We start from the raw sequence: 17,116 nt of genomic DNA, 5'->3' as shown, positions 1-17,116 counted from the left end.
AACGCCTTCCACTGGGATTCATTCTCAGCCTCTGGTCCGTTTCCTTTCCTCCCCATCCATCTGAATCCTTCCCAGCTCACATCCCAGTTCTTCATTAAGCCTTTCCAGACCCTTGTGCTTTTTTTCTCTTCCTTTTCTCAGTTTATAATTTTATGCTGGATACCATAGCTTAATTTGTAATTATTTCTGAATGTAACTCTTCTCTTTCTTCTTGCCCCAATCTGCTTGGGAACTTTCTCAGACTGAGACATCATATATATCCATATCACAACTTCTGCACAAGGAGAAGCACCCCCAGTCCATAGCTGTTGAGTGGTTGATGTACATGACAATACTAAAAAAAAATAGGAGCTTCCATCTACATACCCTTAACAGTGAGGAACCAAGGAAAGAAAACGAGTGACACTTGGGTATTGGGCCAAGAAACGATTTGAAACAAAAGATAGCCAAGCAAAAGCTCTGGTGCTGTCACCTCTGAGAGTTCAGAGCCCAAGTATGTCCTGTTAACCCCCGGCAGTACCAGGGTCTGGTACTGTGCAGGGCCATCGGCAGTGCTGTCAATCAATTATATGCATGGAAGAAGGAAAAGAGATTTTCTATTTAATATTATTTTATTTTATTTATTTATTTTTGGCTATGCTGGGTCTTTGTTGCTGTGTGGGCTTTGCTCTAGTTGTGGTGAGCGGGGCCTACTCTAGTTACGGTGTGCAGGCTTCTCGTTGTGATGGATTCTCTTGCTGCAGAACAAAGCTCTTGGGCACGTGGGCTTCAGTAGTTGCAACTCCTGGGCTTTACAGCGCAGGTATAATAGTGGGGTGCACGGGCTTAGTTGCTCCCCAGTACTGGGATCTTCCAGGACCAGGGATCAAACCGGTGTCTCCTGCATTAGCAGGCAGATTCTTTACCACTGAGCCACCAGGGAAGCCTGGAAAAGAGATTTTCGTATTCAGTATCATGTGAAAATCCTTTCTAAAAATCTATTTGTGTATTGACTTTACTGTGTTGCAATCAACACTTTGCTTTAATGCTCTTTCTTATGAGAAACGGAAAGAATTTTGTGAACTTCACAAGCTAGAAAATGTTAAGTATACATGTTGTTGAGTTTAGAACTAAATGAGTTTTAGAATTCCCCCGTGGTCCAGTGGTTAAGGCTCCTCACTTCCAGTGCAGGGTACACAAGTTCAATCCCTGGTAAGGGAGCTATTAATAAGATCCAACATGCCATGCAGGGCAACCAAAAAAAAATTTTTTTAATTAAAAAAAAAACTAAAGGAGATTAATATAGTGAGGAAAGAGAAGAACTTGAAAAGTAAATTAACCTAAATAAAACCTTGTTAAATATAGTGACAGTTTGGAAGATCGGATACAAACATAACTGAAATAATTAAGAGCCTATTGACATGGAAGGAGTGAAGGTGTAAGAAGCCATTTCAGCGGGAGGGCCTAAGCAGGAGCCCGAAGGCCTAAACACATCTCTGCCCAGGACTTGAGGCGGATGTGGTATTTACAAAGTAGACCAAGTCTCATTACAGAAAAGGATTCAAGGCATAGCAATAATTAAAGGACTGAAATATGTTCCCTTATACGATTGATTGAAAAGGAATCTGGAAAGGATTTCCCTGGAAGTAAGTTGAACGAGTGACATTGTTTTTATAAACTACAGTGTATAGTTTATACATGCAGTGTATACGCTGTATAGTTCATACATGCAATATATACAGTGCATAGTTTGTACATACAGTGTATAGTTTTATCATAGAAAGTTAGAACTAGGAAAGATTTAGAGTATTCTTATCTATGCAGAGTGTGGTCCATGGACCACTGACATCATTACATGAGAGCTTGTGCAAAGTGCAGATTCTCAGGCATCTCTCCAGACTTAGTGAACCAGAATCTGCATCTTTAGATCCTCGGGGATCTAAAGGATCCCTTATATCCCTTGTGCTTTCAAGCATGAGGCCCAGGGCTGGCCCAGTTCTCTAATGCGTACAACAAACATCTATATAGTACCAGTTGTACATTCAACCCTCCACATGGCACTATAGAAAATAAAACCCAGCTCCTGCTCACGAGGCAGTCAGTCTAGTTCAGGAAAGAAACAATAAGAAAGAATTGTAATAAGTTATAATCACTCATTCTTTCAACAAATACTTATCACGTGCCTGCCTACTAAGTGTCAGCCAAAACAGCCCAGCCCTGGCCTGTGGAACTCTTAGTCTAGAGTGGTGGGCATGAAAGAAACAGAAACTAACTTTTTGAAGAGAAAGTAAGAGAATATAATAGGGGGCATAGGGCAGATCAGGGAGCAAGGGAAGGTCTTTCTGAGGAAGTGAGACTTATTTAAGCTAAAGCCTCAAGGATAAGCAAGAAGTTAGGCAAAAAGGAAGTAGTGTTCTTGACAGGAGAATTCACATGGCAGGAAGAGGAAATTGGTGTGTGTCTCAGTCTGCTTGGGCTGCTGGAATAAAACACACAGACTGAGTACCTTAAACAACAGAAATTTTCTCACAGTTCTAGAGGCTAGAATTCCCGTATCAAAGTGCCGACACCTTGGTTTCTGGTGCGGACTCTTCCTGGTTTGCAGAAGGGCCAACTGCTTGCTCTGTGCTCACATGGCCTTCCCCTGGGTACGTGTGCATGGCTGTGTGCAGAGAGGGAGAGAGCTCTGATGTCTCTCACTCTTCTTATAAGGGCATCAGCCTTGTCAGATTAGAGTCCCGCCCCTTACGATCTCATTTAACCTCTATCACCTCGTAAAGAGCCTGTCCCAAATGCAAACACACTGAGGAGCAAGACTTCAACATATGAATTTTGGAAGCACATAGACATTCAATCCAAAACTCTGTATTTCACTTAACTGAGAGGTCACTTGTGACTGAGATGCAGGGAAGAAAGCCACTGGAGAGTAAGTAGGGGCCTATAGTAAGTATTTTAAATTGTATCCAAAGCAAGTAGGAAGTGACCTTCTCTGGTCACTTTTAAGGTCACTCTTGTGTGAACAAATACAAGCAGAGAAAACCAATTAGGAGGCTACTGCAGTAACCCAGGTAGGAGGTGGTGATGGCCTGGAATGGAGATGGAGATGTAAAGAGGTAGATAGATTTGAGATCTTTGTAAATACAATAGAAGTGACTTGACAATAGATTACACCTGAAGAGTAAAGAAGATACCCGTGATGATGCGTGCATGCTCAGTCACTTCAGTCATGTCCAACTCTTTGTGACCCTATGGACTCTAGCCTGCCAGGCTTCTCTGTCCCTGGAATTCTCCAGGCAGGAATACTACTGGAGTGGGTTGCCATGCCCGCCTCCAGGGGATATTCCCAACCCAGGGATAGAACGCACATCCCCTGCATCTGCTGCATCGGCAGGCAGATTCTTTACCCACTGAACCACCTGTTGTTGTTCAGTCACTCAGTCGTGTTCAGTTCTTTGAGACCCCATGCACTGCAGCACACCAGGCTTCCCCGTCCTTCACTATCTCTTGGAGCTTGCTGAAACTCATGTCCATTGAGTTGGTGATGCCATCCAACCATCTCATCCTCTGTCGTCCCCTTCTCCTCCTACCTTCAATCTTTCCCAGCATCAGGGTCTTTTCTAATGAGTCAGTTCTTCACATCAGGTGGCCAAAGTATTGGAGCTTCAGCTTCAGCATCAGTCCTTCCAATAAATATTCAGGACTGATTTCCTTTAGGATTGACTGGTTTGATCTCCTTGCAGTCCAAGGGATTCTCAAGAGTCTTCTCCAACACCACAGTTCAAAAACATCAATTGTTTGGCACTTTATGTCCAAGTCTTTATGGTCCAACTTTCACATCCAAACATGACTACTGGAAAAACCATAGCTTTGACTATACAGACTTTTGTTGGCAAAGTAATATCTCTGCTGTCTATGTTTGGCATAGCTTTTCTTCCAAGGAGCAAGTATCTTTTAATTTCATGGCTGCAGTCACCATCTGCAGTGATTTTGGTGCCCACGACAATAAAGCCTGTCACTGTTTCCATTGTTTCCCTATCTATTTGCCATGAAGTGATGGGACCAGATGCCATGATCTTAGTTTTCTGAATGTTGAGCTTTAAGCCAACTTTTACACTCTCCTCTTTCACTTTCATCAAGAGGCATTTTAGTTCCTCTTTGCTTTCTGCCATAAGGTTGGTGTCATATGCGTATCTGAGGTTATTGATATTTCTTCCAGCAATCTTGATTCCAGCTTGTGCTTCATCCAGTTCGGCATTTCTCATGATGTACTCCGCATATAAGTTAAATAAACAGGGTGACAGTATATACAGCCTTGACATACTCCTGAGCCACCTGGGAAGACCATTATTCAGGTAACTAGGTTGTATTACATTTTTGACCCATAGTCTTTCTCATTAAGTAAACTGTGAGCTCCTTGAGAACAAGAACTATGTTTAATTCATTACTGGACATGAGAGTCCTCTGTAGTGGTGGACACAAATGACATGCTTAAGAATTTTTTGTTCAGTGAGCCACCACAGTGAGAAGCCCATGAACTGCAATGAAGAATAGCCCCTGTTCGCCACAGCCAGAGAAATGCCACGCAGCAATGAAGACCCAGCTCGGCCAAACATAAATAAATAAATACAATTCAAGAATTATTTGTTAAATGAATGGATGGATGGGTGGGTGACAGCAATAATTGGTGTTTACTGTTAAAATGGCTTGAACTGTTGGATCTCCTTCGTGCGTTATAATTATAATTGGTTAGAAACTGTGATAAGAATCGACTATGTTCCAAGGAAGACATTAGGATGAGTGATGTATTTCTTACACATTTGAGGAATATCTTCATAATCAACAATTTTAGTTCATCCTTTTCCCTCTTACTCTGAGAATAGCCAATAAATTGTGGGAAAATAAGACGTAATTTTTAAAGATGTATTCAACAGATTGTTTACTGAGCATCTACTGTCCAAAGTGGTATGTGTCCTGGGCACACCCAGATTCTATCCTCAAGGAGGTTAAAATAATAAACTATAGTTTATTTTTTTTAATTTGTGTTGGAGTACAGTTGATTTACAATGTTGTATTAGTTGGACAGCAAAGTGAATCAGTTTGCTGTATATGTATATGAATCTATTATGTGTATCCATATATCCTCTCTTTTTTAGATTATTTTCCCGTGTAGGTCATTATACAGTATCGAGTAGAGTTCCCTGTGCTACACAGTAGGGCCTTACTCGTTATCTTTTTTATATACAGTAGTACATGTATGTCCAACCCAGTCTCCTGGTTTATCCTTCTCCTCTTTTCCCCTCCCAGTAACAGTAAGTCTCTTTTCTACATCTGTGATTCTGTTTCTGTTTTGTAAATAAGTTCATTTGTACCATTTTTTTAGATAGCGCATGTGTTATCATATGATATTTGTCTTTCTCTGACTTATTTCACTCAGAATGACAGTCTCTATGCCCATCCATGTTGCTGCAAATGGCATTATTTCTTTCTTTTTTATGGTTGAGTAATATTCCATTATATATATGTACCACATCTTTATCCATTCCTCTGTTGATGGATATTTTATATATCTGTAACAGTGCCTTATTGAAAACAGTCATCACTGAATTCAGTCTGTAGGAAAGATCAGTTTTCTTATGCTTAATTTTTTGCTACAAGCCCCAGCATTGTAGATTATAACATTCCAATATTAAGTACTGATTTGGAACCAGACAAATTAGGTAACATTTTATAGTCTTTCTTTCTTTCTTATCTATAGAGTAAAGATAACCTTCCTCTTGGGGTTCACTTTACTGTTAAAGTAGGATAAGATATAAAAACTACTTAGAACCCTGCCTGGCATAGGGTTTTTCAATAGGCAGGCAGTCCTATTAGCATGTAAATATAAGGTATTTTCTAAGCCTTTTCTTCTGTGGACTAAAATATATATTTTCTATGGATAATTTTCAGATTACTCAGATATCAAAGGATTTGACTAGATTTTTAACTGTTAATCCTACAGAATTCTAAGACGCCAATAGCACAGAATCCAGACTGAGTCCATACAACAATTTCTTTCCCCCAGGCTCTCATCAATCTTTCATGGCCTTTCTTGCCCAGTGTAATATAAGTACTTGAATGAACTTGGTGCTGACGTTTAGAATTTCACAACATTCATCTGCACTTAATATCTGTCACTGAAAAGGCCTGGCAACACTGCAGTCAGTTCCTCCTACTGCCAAGGTGTTAATGCTTTAAAAAAAAAAAAAAGGACAAGTTCTGCCAAGCTTGGTTAATTTAAGATCTGCTCCCTAAGGGACATAAGCCAAAAAGTTCTGAGCTCTTTCGTTCTGTTGTTGTACACTGTGTACATTGATTTTCAACATAAAAATTTGTGATGTTTATAGATAACTGAATTGGGTTCAGCAGGATATTTTATTTAGGCACTGTCGATCAACTCAGGATGCCATAGAAATACCATGTGGCTGAGTAGCTTAAAAAACAGAAATTGATCTTCTCACAGTTCTGGAGGCTAGAAGTCCAAGGTCAGGGTGCCTGCTGGGTTGCGTTCTGGTGAGGGCTTCCCTCCTGCTTTGCAGACAGTCACCTTCTCACTATGTCCTCACATGGCTTCTCCTCCATAGGAGCTCACAGAAACAGGGAGAGCAGTCTGCCTTTCTTCCTTTCCTGGTAAGGCCACCAACCCTATTAGGTTGGGCGCCTATCTTTATGACCTCATTTAACCTCAATTGCTTCTTAAAAGCCCTGTCTCCAAATACAGTCACATTGGAAGTGTGGGTTGGGGGAGGACACAATTCTGTCCATAGCAGGCACTTTTCCACATCTAAAATGGGGTGAGGAATTTCAGATCAACGGTCTGCAACCGAGTTACTGAGGATCCTATACCTAACAGAAACAGTATCATCCCACAATAAGACTGTATGGTCTAATAAATACCAAGGTTCTTTAATTTTGACCACAATTTTATTTTATAATATCACTGATTATCTCATTAAAAAGTTGAATAGCTCTAATTGGCCTTTGTATATAACTTGGTGGCTTTTGGGCTTCCCTGGTAGCTCAGCTGGTAAAGAATCCACCTGCAATGCAGGAGACCCCAGTTTGATTCCTGGGTGGGAAAGATCCCCTGGAGAAGGGATAGGCTACCCACTCCAGTATTCATGGGCTTCCCTTGTGGCTCAGATAGTAAAGGATCCACATGCAATGTGGGAGACCTGGGTTCAATCCCTGGGTTGGGAAGATTCCCTGGAGGAGGGCATGTCAACCCATTCCAGTATTCTTACCTGGAGAATCCCCATGGACAGAGGAGGCCAGCGGGCTACAGTCCATGAGGTCGCAAAGAGTCAGACACGCCTGAGTGACTAAGCACTGCACACAGCACAGGTGACTTTTATAAAAAATAATTTACTTGATTAACTAATTTTTAACTCTACCACCACCATTGGATTTTCATGCTAAAAATATCAAACCTAAATCTAATGAACCCTCTAGGATCTCAAGTCTGTAGTCTGCCAGGACCCTATGGATTGTAGTCTGCCATGCTCTATCCTGCCATTCCCTTCTCCAGGGAATCTTTCTGACCCAGGGATTGAACCCAGGTCTCCTGCACTGCAAGCCGATTCTTTACCGTCTGAGCCACCAAAGAAGCCCGTAGATACTACCAGTGTACAGGAAATAGAGGAGATAAAGTTAAGTCACTCAGTCATGTCCGACTCTTTGCAACCCCACGGCCTGTAGCCTACCACGCTCCTCCGTCCATGGAATTTTCCAAGCTAGAGTACTGGAGGATTGCCATTTCCTTCTCCAGAGGATCTTCTCAACCGAGGGATCAAACCCGGGTCTCCCGCATTGCAGGCAGACGCTTTACCGTCGGAGCCACATAGGACTATATCAAATGATGCCTCAGTCTACAAAATTTAGAATGTAGGGCCATCTGCAAGACAAAATCCCAAGTTCTTCCATTAATACACACAACTTAGAATACTGTTCAGCAACCCTAGCACGTAATCCAAAATGTTGCATACTGTATAATCCTTCGGAATCAAGTCCCAGGAGAAGGTACTTTGTCTCTTTGTCTTGAGGGGACAAAGCTCCAGCAACCAGTGCAGCCAGAGCCCCATAGGACCAAGCATGGGACCTGAACAACTGAGGGTCACACACCATTTTTCTGGTCAGCATATATTGAATGAGCATATATGTTGCACTGGAAATAATAAAGGAGAATAAAATGTGAGTTTTCAGGGAGACTGTGGGGTCAAAATTAGCAAACTTGAATTAGAGAATGATTACCTCTTAAAACATGAAGTACCAGCTTTGAGGACAATAAAGATTCTGAAAAGAATTTTTATCAATAGGCATTTTTGTCATATCCACACAGTATTTATAAACTCAGTTTGTCTATTTCTGGGACAATATGCAGGGATTTAGCTACAGGAATATATGTAATAAGTTCAACAAATAAGTTGTAAAACTGTACTTGATATCTCATTTCTATAATAATATATTGTTATGTTATTATATTAAAATATATACAGGAAAAAATTAGAATATTTACCAAAATGTTACTGTTGATTATCTCTGCATAGAAGGATCATAAGTAATTTTACTTTCTTCATAATATTTTTCTTATTTTAAATTTTTAACAATGACATAAATTTTGTAATCAGGAAATAAATTCTTTTTTTAACTTAAAAAATTTTAAGATACATGAAACTTCCTATCTAGATACCGTCTTGTATGAAAATCATATCTCAGCACGTCTCCATTTCACTGTAAAAGGGATCGTTTCAATGGCCGTGTTCCTCTATATGATGTTCAGTTCAGTTCAGTCACTCAGTCGTGTCCGACTCTTTGTGACCCCATGAACCGCAGCACACCAGGCCTCCTTGTCCATCACTAACTCCCGGAGTTTACCCAAACTCATGTCCATCGAGTTGGTGATGCCATCGAGCCATCTCATCCTCTGTCATCCCCTTCTCCTCCTGTCCCAAATCCCTCCCAGCCTCAGGGTCTCTTCCAGTGAGTCAACTCTTCGCATGAGGTGGCCAAAGTATTGGAGCTTCAGCTTCAGCGTCAGTCCTTCCAATGAACACCCAGGACTGATTTCCTTTAGGATGGACTGGTGGGACCTCCTTGCAGTCCAAGGAACTATTGAAATACAAGGTTTTCACCAGATAACTATTTAGTCCTATTTCAGTAAGACATTGCATTTAGACTTAAAATTTCACAAGAATACAGCATGGGAATGTAGCTATCTATGGACAGAAGCTACTTAAATGTGTAACACAGGGAATTGCCTGGTGGTTCAGTGGTTAAGAATCTGCACTTACACTGCAGGGGGTACAGACAAGTTCAATTCCCACCCTCCAAAAAAAATGTGTAACACATTAATAAACCTCTATGAAAATGTTTCGGCAGGTATGCTGGTATTCTCCTGGGCATCACAAATACCTTTGCCACTGTTCCTGGAATGATTGGGCCCATCATTGCTAGAAGTCTGACTCCTGAGGTAAGTAGATAACTTACTTATAAACCAAAAAGGTCTAAACAGTTCATTTGAAACCACACATCTGTATCAAAGTTGAGTATATTTAATTAAGGGTAAAATGCTGAATGCCTATTCTTGTGCAGTTATTTACAGCAAAGAAAAGCTAAATGCCTTAGTAGGTGGGAAGTATATTTCAAAGAACACTCTGAATTTTAGACAGAACAATAGAACAAAGTTAAATGAAGATCTTGTAACTGAAACCGCGCAAGCCCTTAAATGTTGTGATATTATAGCACATACATGACTTGTATCTTTGGTTTGAACAAATAAATTTGGCAGTGTAGAATTATTCAAGAAGTGGAACCACAAAGGTATCAGGAAATCATGTGCAAATGAACAAGGAAGATGTATAGATGTCTTTGGGCTTCCCTGGTGACTCAGTGGTACAGAATCCGCCTGCAGTGCAGGAGACACAGATTCAATCCCCGAGTCGGGAAGATCCCCCGGAGGAGGGCGTGGCAACTCATTCCAGCATTCTTGCCTGGAGAATCCCATGGACAGAGGAGCCTGGCAGGCTACATACAGTCCATGGGGTCACAAAGAGTCAGACACAACTGAAGTGACTTAGCAGGCTTGCATAGATGTCTTCACATATTCAAAAGACGGTGACTTCTCTCAGCAGTTCCACAAAAGCAGATAGGGAGAAGTTACAAGGAGATAAACAGCAAATTTTCTGTTTAAAGCTGTTACTGTGTGGAATGGGCTACCCTATGATTTAGTGGGCTTCCCTGGTGGCTCAGCAGTAAATAATCTACCTGCAATGCAAGAGACACAGGTTCAATGTGGGTTCAGTCCCTGGGTTGGGAAGATCTCCTAGAAAAGGAAAATGGCAACCCATTCCAGTATTCTTGCCTGGGAAAACCCGTGGACAGAGGAGCCTGGCATATTACAGTCCATCAGGTTGCAAGAGTCAGACACAGGGCTTCCCTGGTGGCCCAGTGGTAAAGAGCCCGCCTGCCAGTGCAGGAGACATGGATTCGATTGCTGGTCTGGGACACTCCCACATGCTGCGGAGCGGAGCAACTAAGCCAGTGCACCAGAGCAACTGAAGTCCGTGCACCTGGAACCCGTGCTCCACAACAAGAGAAGCCACCACAATGAGAAGCCTGCATCTAGAGCGTAGCCCCTGCTCACCACAACTAGAGAGAGCCCATGCAGCAACAAAGAGCCAGCAAGGCCAAAATAAATAAATAAACAAAAATTTAAAAAGAGTCAGACACGACTTAGCAACTAAACCTCCACCACCGTGAATTAGTGAGCCCTGAAACAGTCAAACGTATATTCAACTGGCACTTCTTTTTTTTTTTCCTCTCTTCTATTTTATTTTTTATTTTTAAAATTTATTGTATTGGTTTTGCCATACATTGACATGAATCTGCCCCGGGTGTACATGTGTTCCCCGTCTTGAACCCCTTCCCACCTCCCTCCCCATCCCATCCCTCTGGGTCATCCCCATGCACCAGCCCTGACCATCCTGTCTCATGCATCAAACCTGGACTGGTGATTCGTTTCACATATGATAGTATACATGTTTCCATGCCATTCTCCCAAATCATCCCACCCTCGCCCTCTCCCACAGAGTCCAAAAGGCTGTTCTATACATCTGTGTCTCTTTTGCTGTCTTGCATACGGGGTTATTGTTATCATCTTTCTAAATTCCATATATATGCGTTAGTATACTGTGTTGGTGTTTTACTTTCTGGCGTACTTCAGTCTGTATAATAGGCTCCAGTTTGATCCACCTCATTAGAACTGATTCAAATGTATTCTTTTTAATGGCTGAGCAATACTCCATTGTGTATATGTACCACAGCTTTCTTATCCATTCGTCTGCAGATGGACATCTAGGTTGCTTCCATGTCCTGGCTATTATAAATAGTGCTGCGATGAACATTGGAGTACATGTGTCTCTTTCAATTCTGGTTTCCTCAGTGTGTATGCCCAGGAGTGCTGGGTCATATGGCAGTTCTATTTCCAGTTTTTTAAGGAATTTCCACACTGTTCTCCATAGTGGTTGTACTAGTTTGCATTCCCACCAACAGTGTAAGAGGGTTCCCTTTTCTCCACACCCTCTCCAGCATTTATTGTTTGTAGACTTTTGGATAGCAGCAATTCTGACCTGCATGAGATGGTAGCTCATTGTGGTTTTGATTTGCATTTCTCTGATAATGAGTGATATTGAGCATCTTTTCATGTGTTTGTTAGCCATCTGGTCTTCTTTGGAGAAATGTCTGTTTAGTTCTTTGGCCCATTTTTTGATTGGGTTGTTTATTTTTCTGTAATTGAGCTGCAGGTGTTGCTTGTATATTTTTGAGATTAATTCTTTGTAAGTTGCTTCGTTTGCTTTTATTTTCTCCCATCCTGAAGGCTGTCTTTTCACCTTGCTTATAGTTGCCTTCATTGTGCAAAAGCTTTTAAGTTTAATTAGGGCCGATTTGTTTATTTTTGCTTTTATTTCCATTATTCTGGGAGGTGGGTCATGGAGGATCCTGTTGTGATTTATGTCGGAGAGTGTTTTCCCTATGTTTTCCTCTAAGAGTTTATAGTTTCTGGTCTTACATTTAGATCTTTAATCCATTTTGAGTTTATTTTTGTGTATGGTGTTAGAAAGTGTTCTAGTTTCATTCTTTTACAACTGGTTGACCAGTTTTCCCAGCACCACTTGTTACAGAGATTGTCTTTTCTCCATTTGATATTCTTGCCCCTTTGTCAGAGATAAGGTGTCCATGGGTGCATGGATTTATCTCTGGGCTTTCTATTTCTGTCTTTGTGCCAGTACCATACTGTCTTGATGACTGTAGGTTTGTAATGTAGCCTGAAGTCAAGCATGTTGATTCCTCCAGTTCCATTCTTCTTTCTCAAGATTGCTTTGGATATTCAAGGTCTTTTGTATTTCCATACAAATTGTGAAATTATTTGTTCTAGTTCTCTGAAAAATACCATTGGTAGCTTGATAGGGATTGCTTTGAATCTATAGATTGCTTTGGGTAGTATACTCATTTTCACTATATTGATTCTGCCAATCCATGAGCATAGTATATTTCTCCATCTATTTGTGTCCTCTTTGATTTCTTTCATAAGTGTTTTATAGTTTTCTGTATATAGGTCTTTTGTTTCTTCAGGTAGATATACTCCTAAGTATTTTATTCTTTTCGTTGCAATGATGAATGGAATTGTTTCCTTAATTTCTCTGTTTTCTCATTGTTAGTGTATAGGAATGCAAGGGATTTCTGTGTGTTAATTTTCTATCCTGGAACTTTACTGTATTCATTGATTCAGTTCAGGTCAGTTCAATTCAGTCCATCAGTCGTGTCCAACTCTTTGCGACCCCATGTATCACAGCCCGCCAGGCCTCCCTGTCCATCACCAACTCCCGGAGTTCCCTTAAACTCATGTCCATCGAGTTGGTGATGCCATCCAGTCATCTCCTTCTCTGTCGTCCCCGTCTCCTCCCACCCCCAATCCTTCCTAGCATCAGACTCTTTTCCAGTGAGTCAACTCAACGCATGAGGTGGCCAAAGTATTGGAGTTTCAGCTTTAGCATCAGTCCTTCCAACGAACACCCAGGATTGATCTCCTTTAGAATGGACTGGTTGGATCTCCTTGCAGTCCAAGGGACTCTCAAGAGTCTTCTCCAGCACCACAGTTCATTGATTAGCTCTAGTAATTTTCTGGTGGAGTCTTTAGGGTTTTCTATGTATAGGATCATGTCATCTGCAAACAGTGAGAGTTTTACTTCTGCTTTTCCAGTCTGAATTCCTTTTATTTATTTTTCTTTGATTGCTGTGGCCAAAACTTCCAAAACTATGTTGAATAGTAGCGGTGAGAGTGGGCACCCTTGTCTTGTTCCTGACTTTAGGGGAAACGCTTTCAATTTTTCACCATTGAGGATAATGTTTGCTGTGGGTTTGTCATATATAGCTTTTATTATGTTGAGGAATGTTCCCTCTATTCCCGCCTTCTGGAAGGTTTTGATCATAAATGGATGTTGAATTTTGTCAAAGGCTTTCTCTGCATCTATTGAGATAATCATATGGTTTTTATCTTTCAGTTCATTAATGTGGTATATTACATTGATTGATTTATGGATATTAAAGAAATCCTTGCATTCCTGGGATAAAGCCCACTTGGTAATGATGTATGATCTTTTTAATATGTTGTTGGATTCCGTTTGCTAGAATTTTGTTAAGGATTTTTGCATCTATGTTCATCAGTGATATTGGACTGTTCAGTTCAGTTCAGTTCAGTTGCTCAGTCGTGTCCGACTCTCCGCGACCCCATGAATCACAGCACGCCAGGCCTCCCTGTCCATCACCAACTCCCGGAGTACACTCAAACTCATGTCCACAGAGTCGGTGATGCCATCCAGCCATCTCATTCTCCGTCGTCCCCTTCTCCTCCCGCCCCCAACCATTCCCAGCATCAGAGACTTTTCCAGTGAGTCAACTTGTCGCATGAGGTGGCCAAAGTATTGCAGTTTCAGCTTTAGCATCAGTCCCTCCAATGAACATCCAGGATTGATCTCCTTTAGAATGGACTGGTTGGATCTCCTTGCAGTACAAGGGACTCTCAAGAGTCTTCTCCAACACCACAGTTCAAAAGCATCGATTCTTCGGCGATCAGCCTTCTTCACAGTCCAACTCTCACATCCATACATGACCACGGGAAAAACCATAGCCTTGAATAGACGGACCTTGGTTGGCAAAGTAATGTCTCTGCTTTTTAATATACTATCAAGGTTGGTCATAACTTTCCTTCCAAGGAGCAAGCGTCTTTTAATTTCATGGCTGCAGTCAGCATCTGCAGTGATTTTGGAGCCCAAAAAAACAAAGTCTGACACTGTTTCCACTGTTTTTCCATCTATTTCCCATGAAGTGATGGGACCAGATGCCATGATCTTTGTTTTCTGAATGTTGAGCTTTAAACCAACCTTTTCACTCTCCTCTTTCACTTTCATCAAGAGGCTTTTGAGTTCCTCTTCACTTTCTGCCATAAGGGTAATGTCATCTGCATATCTGAGGTTATTGATATTTCTCCCAGCAATCTTGATTCCAGCTTGTGCTTCTTCCAGCCCAGCGTTCCTCATGATGTACTCTGCATATAAGTTAAATAAGCAAGGTGACAATATACAACCTTGACGTACACCTTTTCCTATTTGGAACCAGTCTGTTGTTCCATGTCCAGTTCTAACTGTTGCTTCCTGACCTGCATACAGGTTTCTCAAGAGGCAGGTGAGGTGGTCTGGGATTCCCATCTCTTTCAGAATTTTCCACAGTTTATTGTGATCAACACAATCAAAGGCTTTGGCATAGTCAATGAAGCAGAAATAGATGTTTTTCTGAAACTCTCTTGCTTTCTCCATGATCCAGCAGATGTTGGCAATTTGATCTCTGGTGCCTCTGCCTTTTCTAAAACCTGCTTGAACATCTGGGAGTTCACGGTTCACATTCTGCTGAAGCCTGGCTTGGAGAATTTTGAGCATGACTTTACTAGCGTGTGAGATGAGTGCAATTGTGCGGTAGTTTGAGCATTCTTTGGCATTGCCTTTCTTTGGGATTGGAATGAAGACTGACCTCTTCCAGTCCTGTGGCCACTGCTGAGTCTTCCAAATCTGCTGGCATATTGAGTGCAGCACTTTCACAGCATCATCTTTCAAGACTTGAAATAGCTCAACTGGAATTCCATCACCTCCACTAGCTTTGTTAGTAGTGATGCTTTCTAAGGCCCACTTGACTTCACATTCCAAGATGTCTGGCTCTAGGTCAGTGATCACATTATCGTGACTATCTTGGTTGTGAAGATCTTTTTTGTACAGTTCTTCTGTGTATTCCTGCCACCTCTTCTTAATATCTTCTGCTTCTGTTAGGTCCATACCATTTCTGTCCTTTATCGAGCCCATCTTTGCATGAAATGTTCCCTTGGAATCTCTAATGTTCTTGAAGAGGTCTCTTGTTTTTCCTATTCTGTTGTTTTCCTCTATTTCTTTGCATTGATCACTGAGGAAGGCTTTCTTATCTCTCCTTGCTATTCTTTGGAACTCTGCATTCAGATGCATATATCTTTCCTTTTCTCCTTTGCTTTTCGCCTCTCTTCTTTTCACAGCTATTTGTAAGGCCTCCTCAGACAGCCATTTCGCTCTTTTGCATTTCTTTTCCATGGGGATGGTCTTGGTCCCTGTCTCCTGTACAATGTCACGAACCTCCGTCCAGAGTTCATCAGGCACTCTATCAATCAGATCTAGTCCCTTAAATCTATTTCTCACTTCCACTGTATAATCATAAGGGATTTGATTGAGGTCATATCTGAATGGTCTAGTGGTTTTCCCTACTTTCTTCAATTTAAGTCTGAATTTCGCAATAAGGAGTTCATGATCTGAGCCACAGTCAGCTCCTGGTCTTGTTTTCGCTAACTGTATACAGCTTCTCCATCTTTGGTTGCAAAGAATATAATCAATCTGACTTCGGTGTTGACCATCTGGTGATGTCCATGTGTAGAGTCTTATCTTGTGTTGTTGGAAGAGGGTGTTTGCTATGACCAGTGCATTCTCTTGACAAAACTCTATTAGCCTTTGCCCTGCTTCATTCCGTGCTCCAAGGCCAAATTTGCCAGTTACTCCAGGTGTTTCTTGACTTCCTACTTTTGCATTCCAGTTTTGATTTCCGTGCTTGCGATGGGTCTGTTAAGATTTTCTGTTTCTTCCTGTTTCAGTTTTGGAAAGTTATACCTTTCTAAGAATTTTTCCATTTCTTCCAAGTTGTCCATTTTATTGGCATAGAGTTGCTGATAGTAGTCTCTTATGATCCTTTGTATTTCTGTATTGTCTGTTGTGATTTCTCCATTTTCATTTCTAATTTTGCTGATTTGATTCTTCTCCCTTTGTTTCTTGATGAGTTTGACTAATGGCTTGTTTATTTTATTTATCTTCTCAAAGAACCAGCTTTTAGCTTTGTTGATTTTTGCTATGGTCTCTCTTGTTTCTTTTGCATTTATTTCTGCCCTAATTTTTAAGATTTCTTTCCTTCTACTAACCCTGGGGTTCTTTATTGCTTCTTTTCCTGGTTGCTTTAGGTGTAAAGTTAGGTTATTTATTTGACTTTTTTTTGTTTCTTTAAGTAAGCCTGTATTGCTATGAACCTTCCCCTTAGTACTGCTTTTACAGTGTCCCATAGGTTTTGGGTTGTTGTGTTTTCATTTTCATTTGTTTCTATGCATATTTTTATTTCTTTTTGATTTCTTCTGTGATTTGTTGGTTATTCAGAAGTGTATTGTTTAGCCTCCATATGTTGGAATTTTTTTTTCCCTGTAATTGACATCTAATCTTACTGCATTGTGGTCAGAAAAGATGCTTGGAATTATTTCAATTTTTTTGAATTTACGAAGGCTAGATTTATGGCCCAGGATGTGATCTATCCTAGAGAAAGTTCCATGTGCACTTGAGAAAAAGCTGAAATTCATTGTTTTGGGGTGAAATGTCCTATAGATATCAATTAGGTCTAAATGGCCCATCGTATCATTTAAAGTTTGTGTTTCCCTGTTAATTTTCTGTTTAGTTGATCTATCCATAGGTGTGAATAGGGTATTAAAGTCTCGCAC

The 17,116-nt window shown here is 40.9% G+C and overlaps 1 protein-coding gene and 1 long non-coding RNA gene across 3 annotated transcripts in view; one reads left to right on the top strand and one right to left on the bottom strand.

Annotated features, from left to right (window-relative positions):
* The window catches only part of SLC17A5 (solute carrier family 17 member 5), an 84,617-nt gene that overhangs the window by 61,030 nt on the left and 6,471 nt on the right, over window positions 1–17,116 (top strand). For both annotated transcript variants that reach the window (XM_088840538.1, XM_055433781.2), the window contains one exon: window positions 9,394–9,484. In XM_088840538.1, coding sequence (XP_088696664.1) covers window positions 9,394–9,484 — 91 coding nt within the window. The remainder of the gene's footprint in view (window positions 1–9,393; window positions 9,485–17,116) is intronic.
* LOC148776285 (uncharacterized) overlaps window positions 513–17,116 on the bottom strand; it is a 35,567-nt gene continuing 18,963 nt past the window's right edge. Inside the window, exon 3 of the long non-coding RNA XR_016038389.1 lies at window positions 513–925. This is a non-coding gene — a long non-coding RNA (uncharacterized LOC148776285). The remainder of the gene's footprint in view (window positions 926–17,116) is intronic.

The sequence above is a fragment of the Moschus berezovskii genome, chromosome 10, assembly GCF_049115385.1.
Source record: "Moschus berezovskii isolate FMDL1 chromosome 10, NW_MosBer_1.0, whole genome shotgun sequence".
Lineage (NCBI taxonomy): Eukaryota > Metazoa > Chordata > Mammalia > Artiodactyla > Moschidae > Moschus > Moschus berezovskii.
The sequence above is the reverse complement of the archived record's forward strand: the minus strand, read 5'-3'. Positions and strand labels throughout refer to the sequence as shown.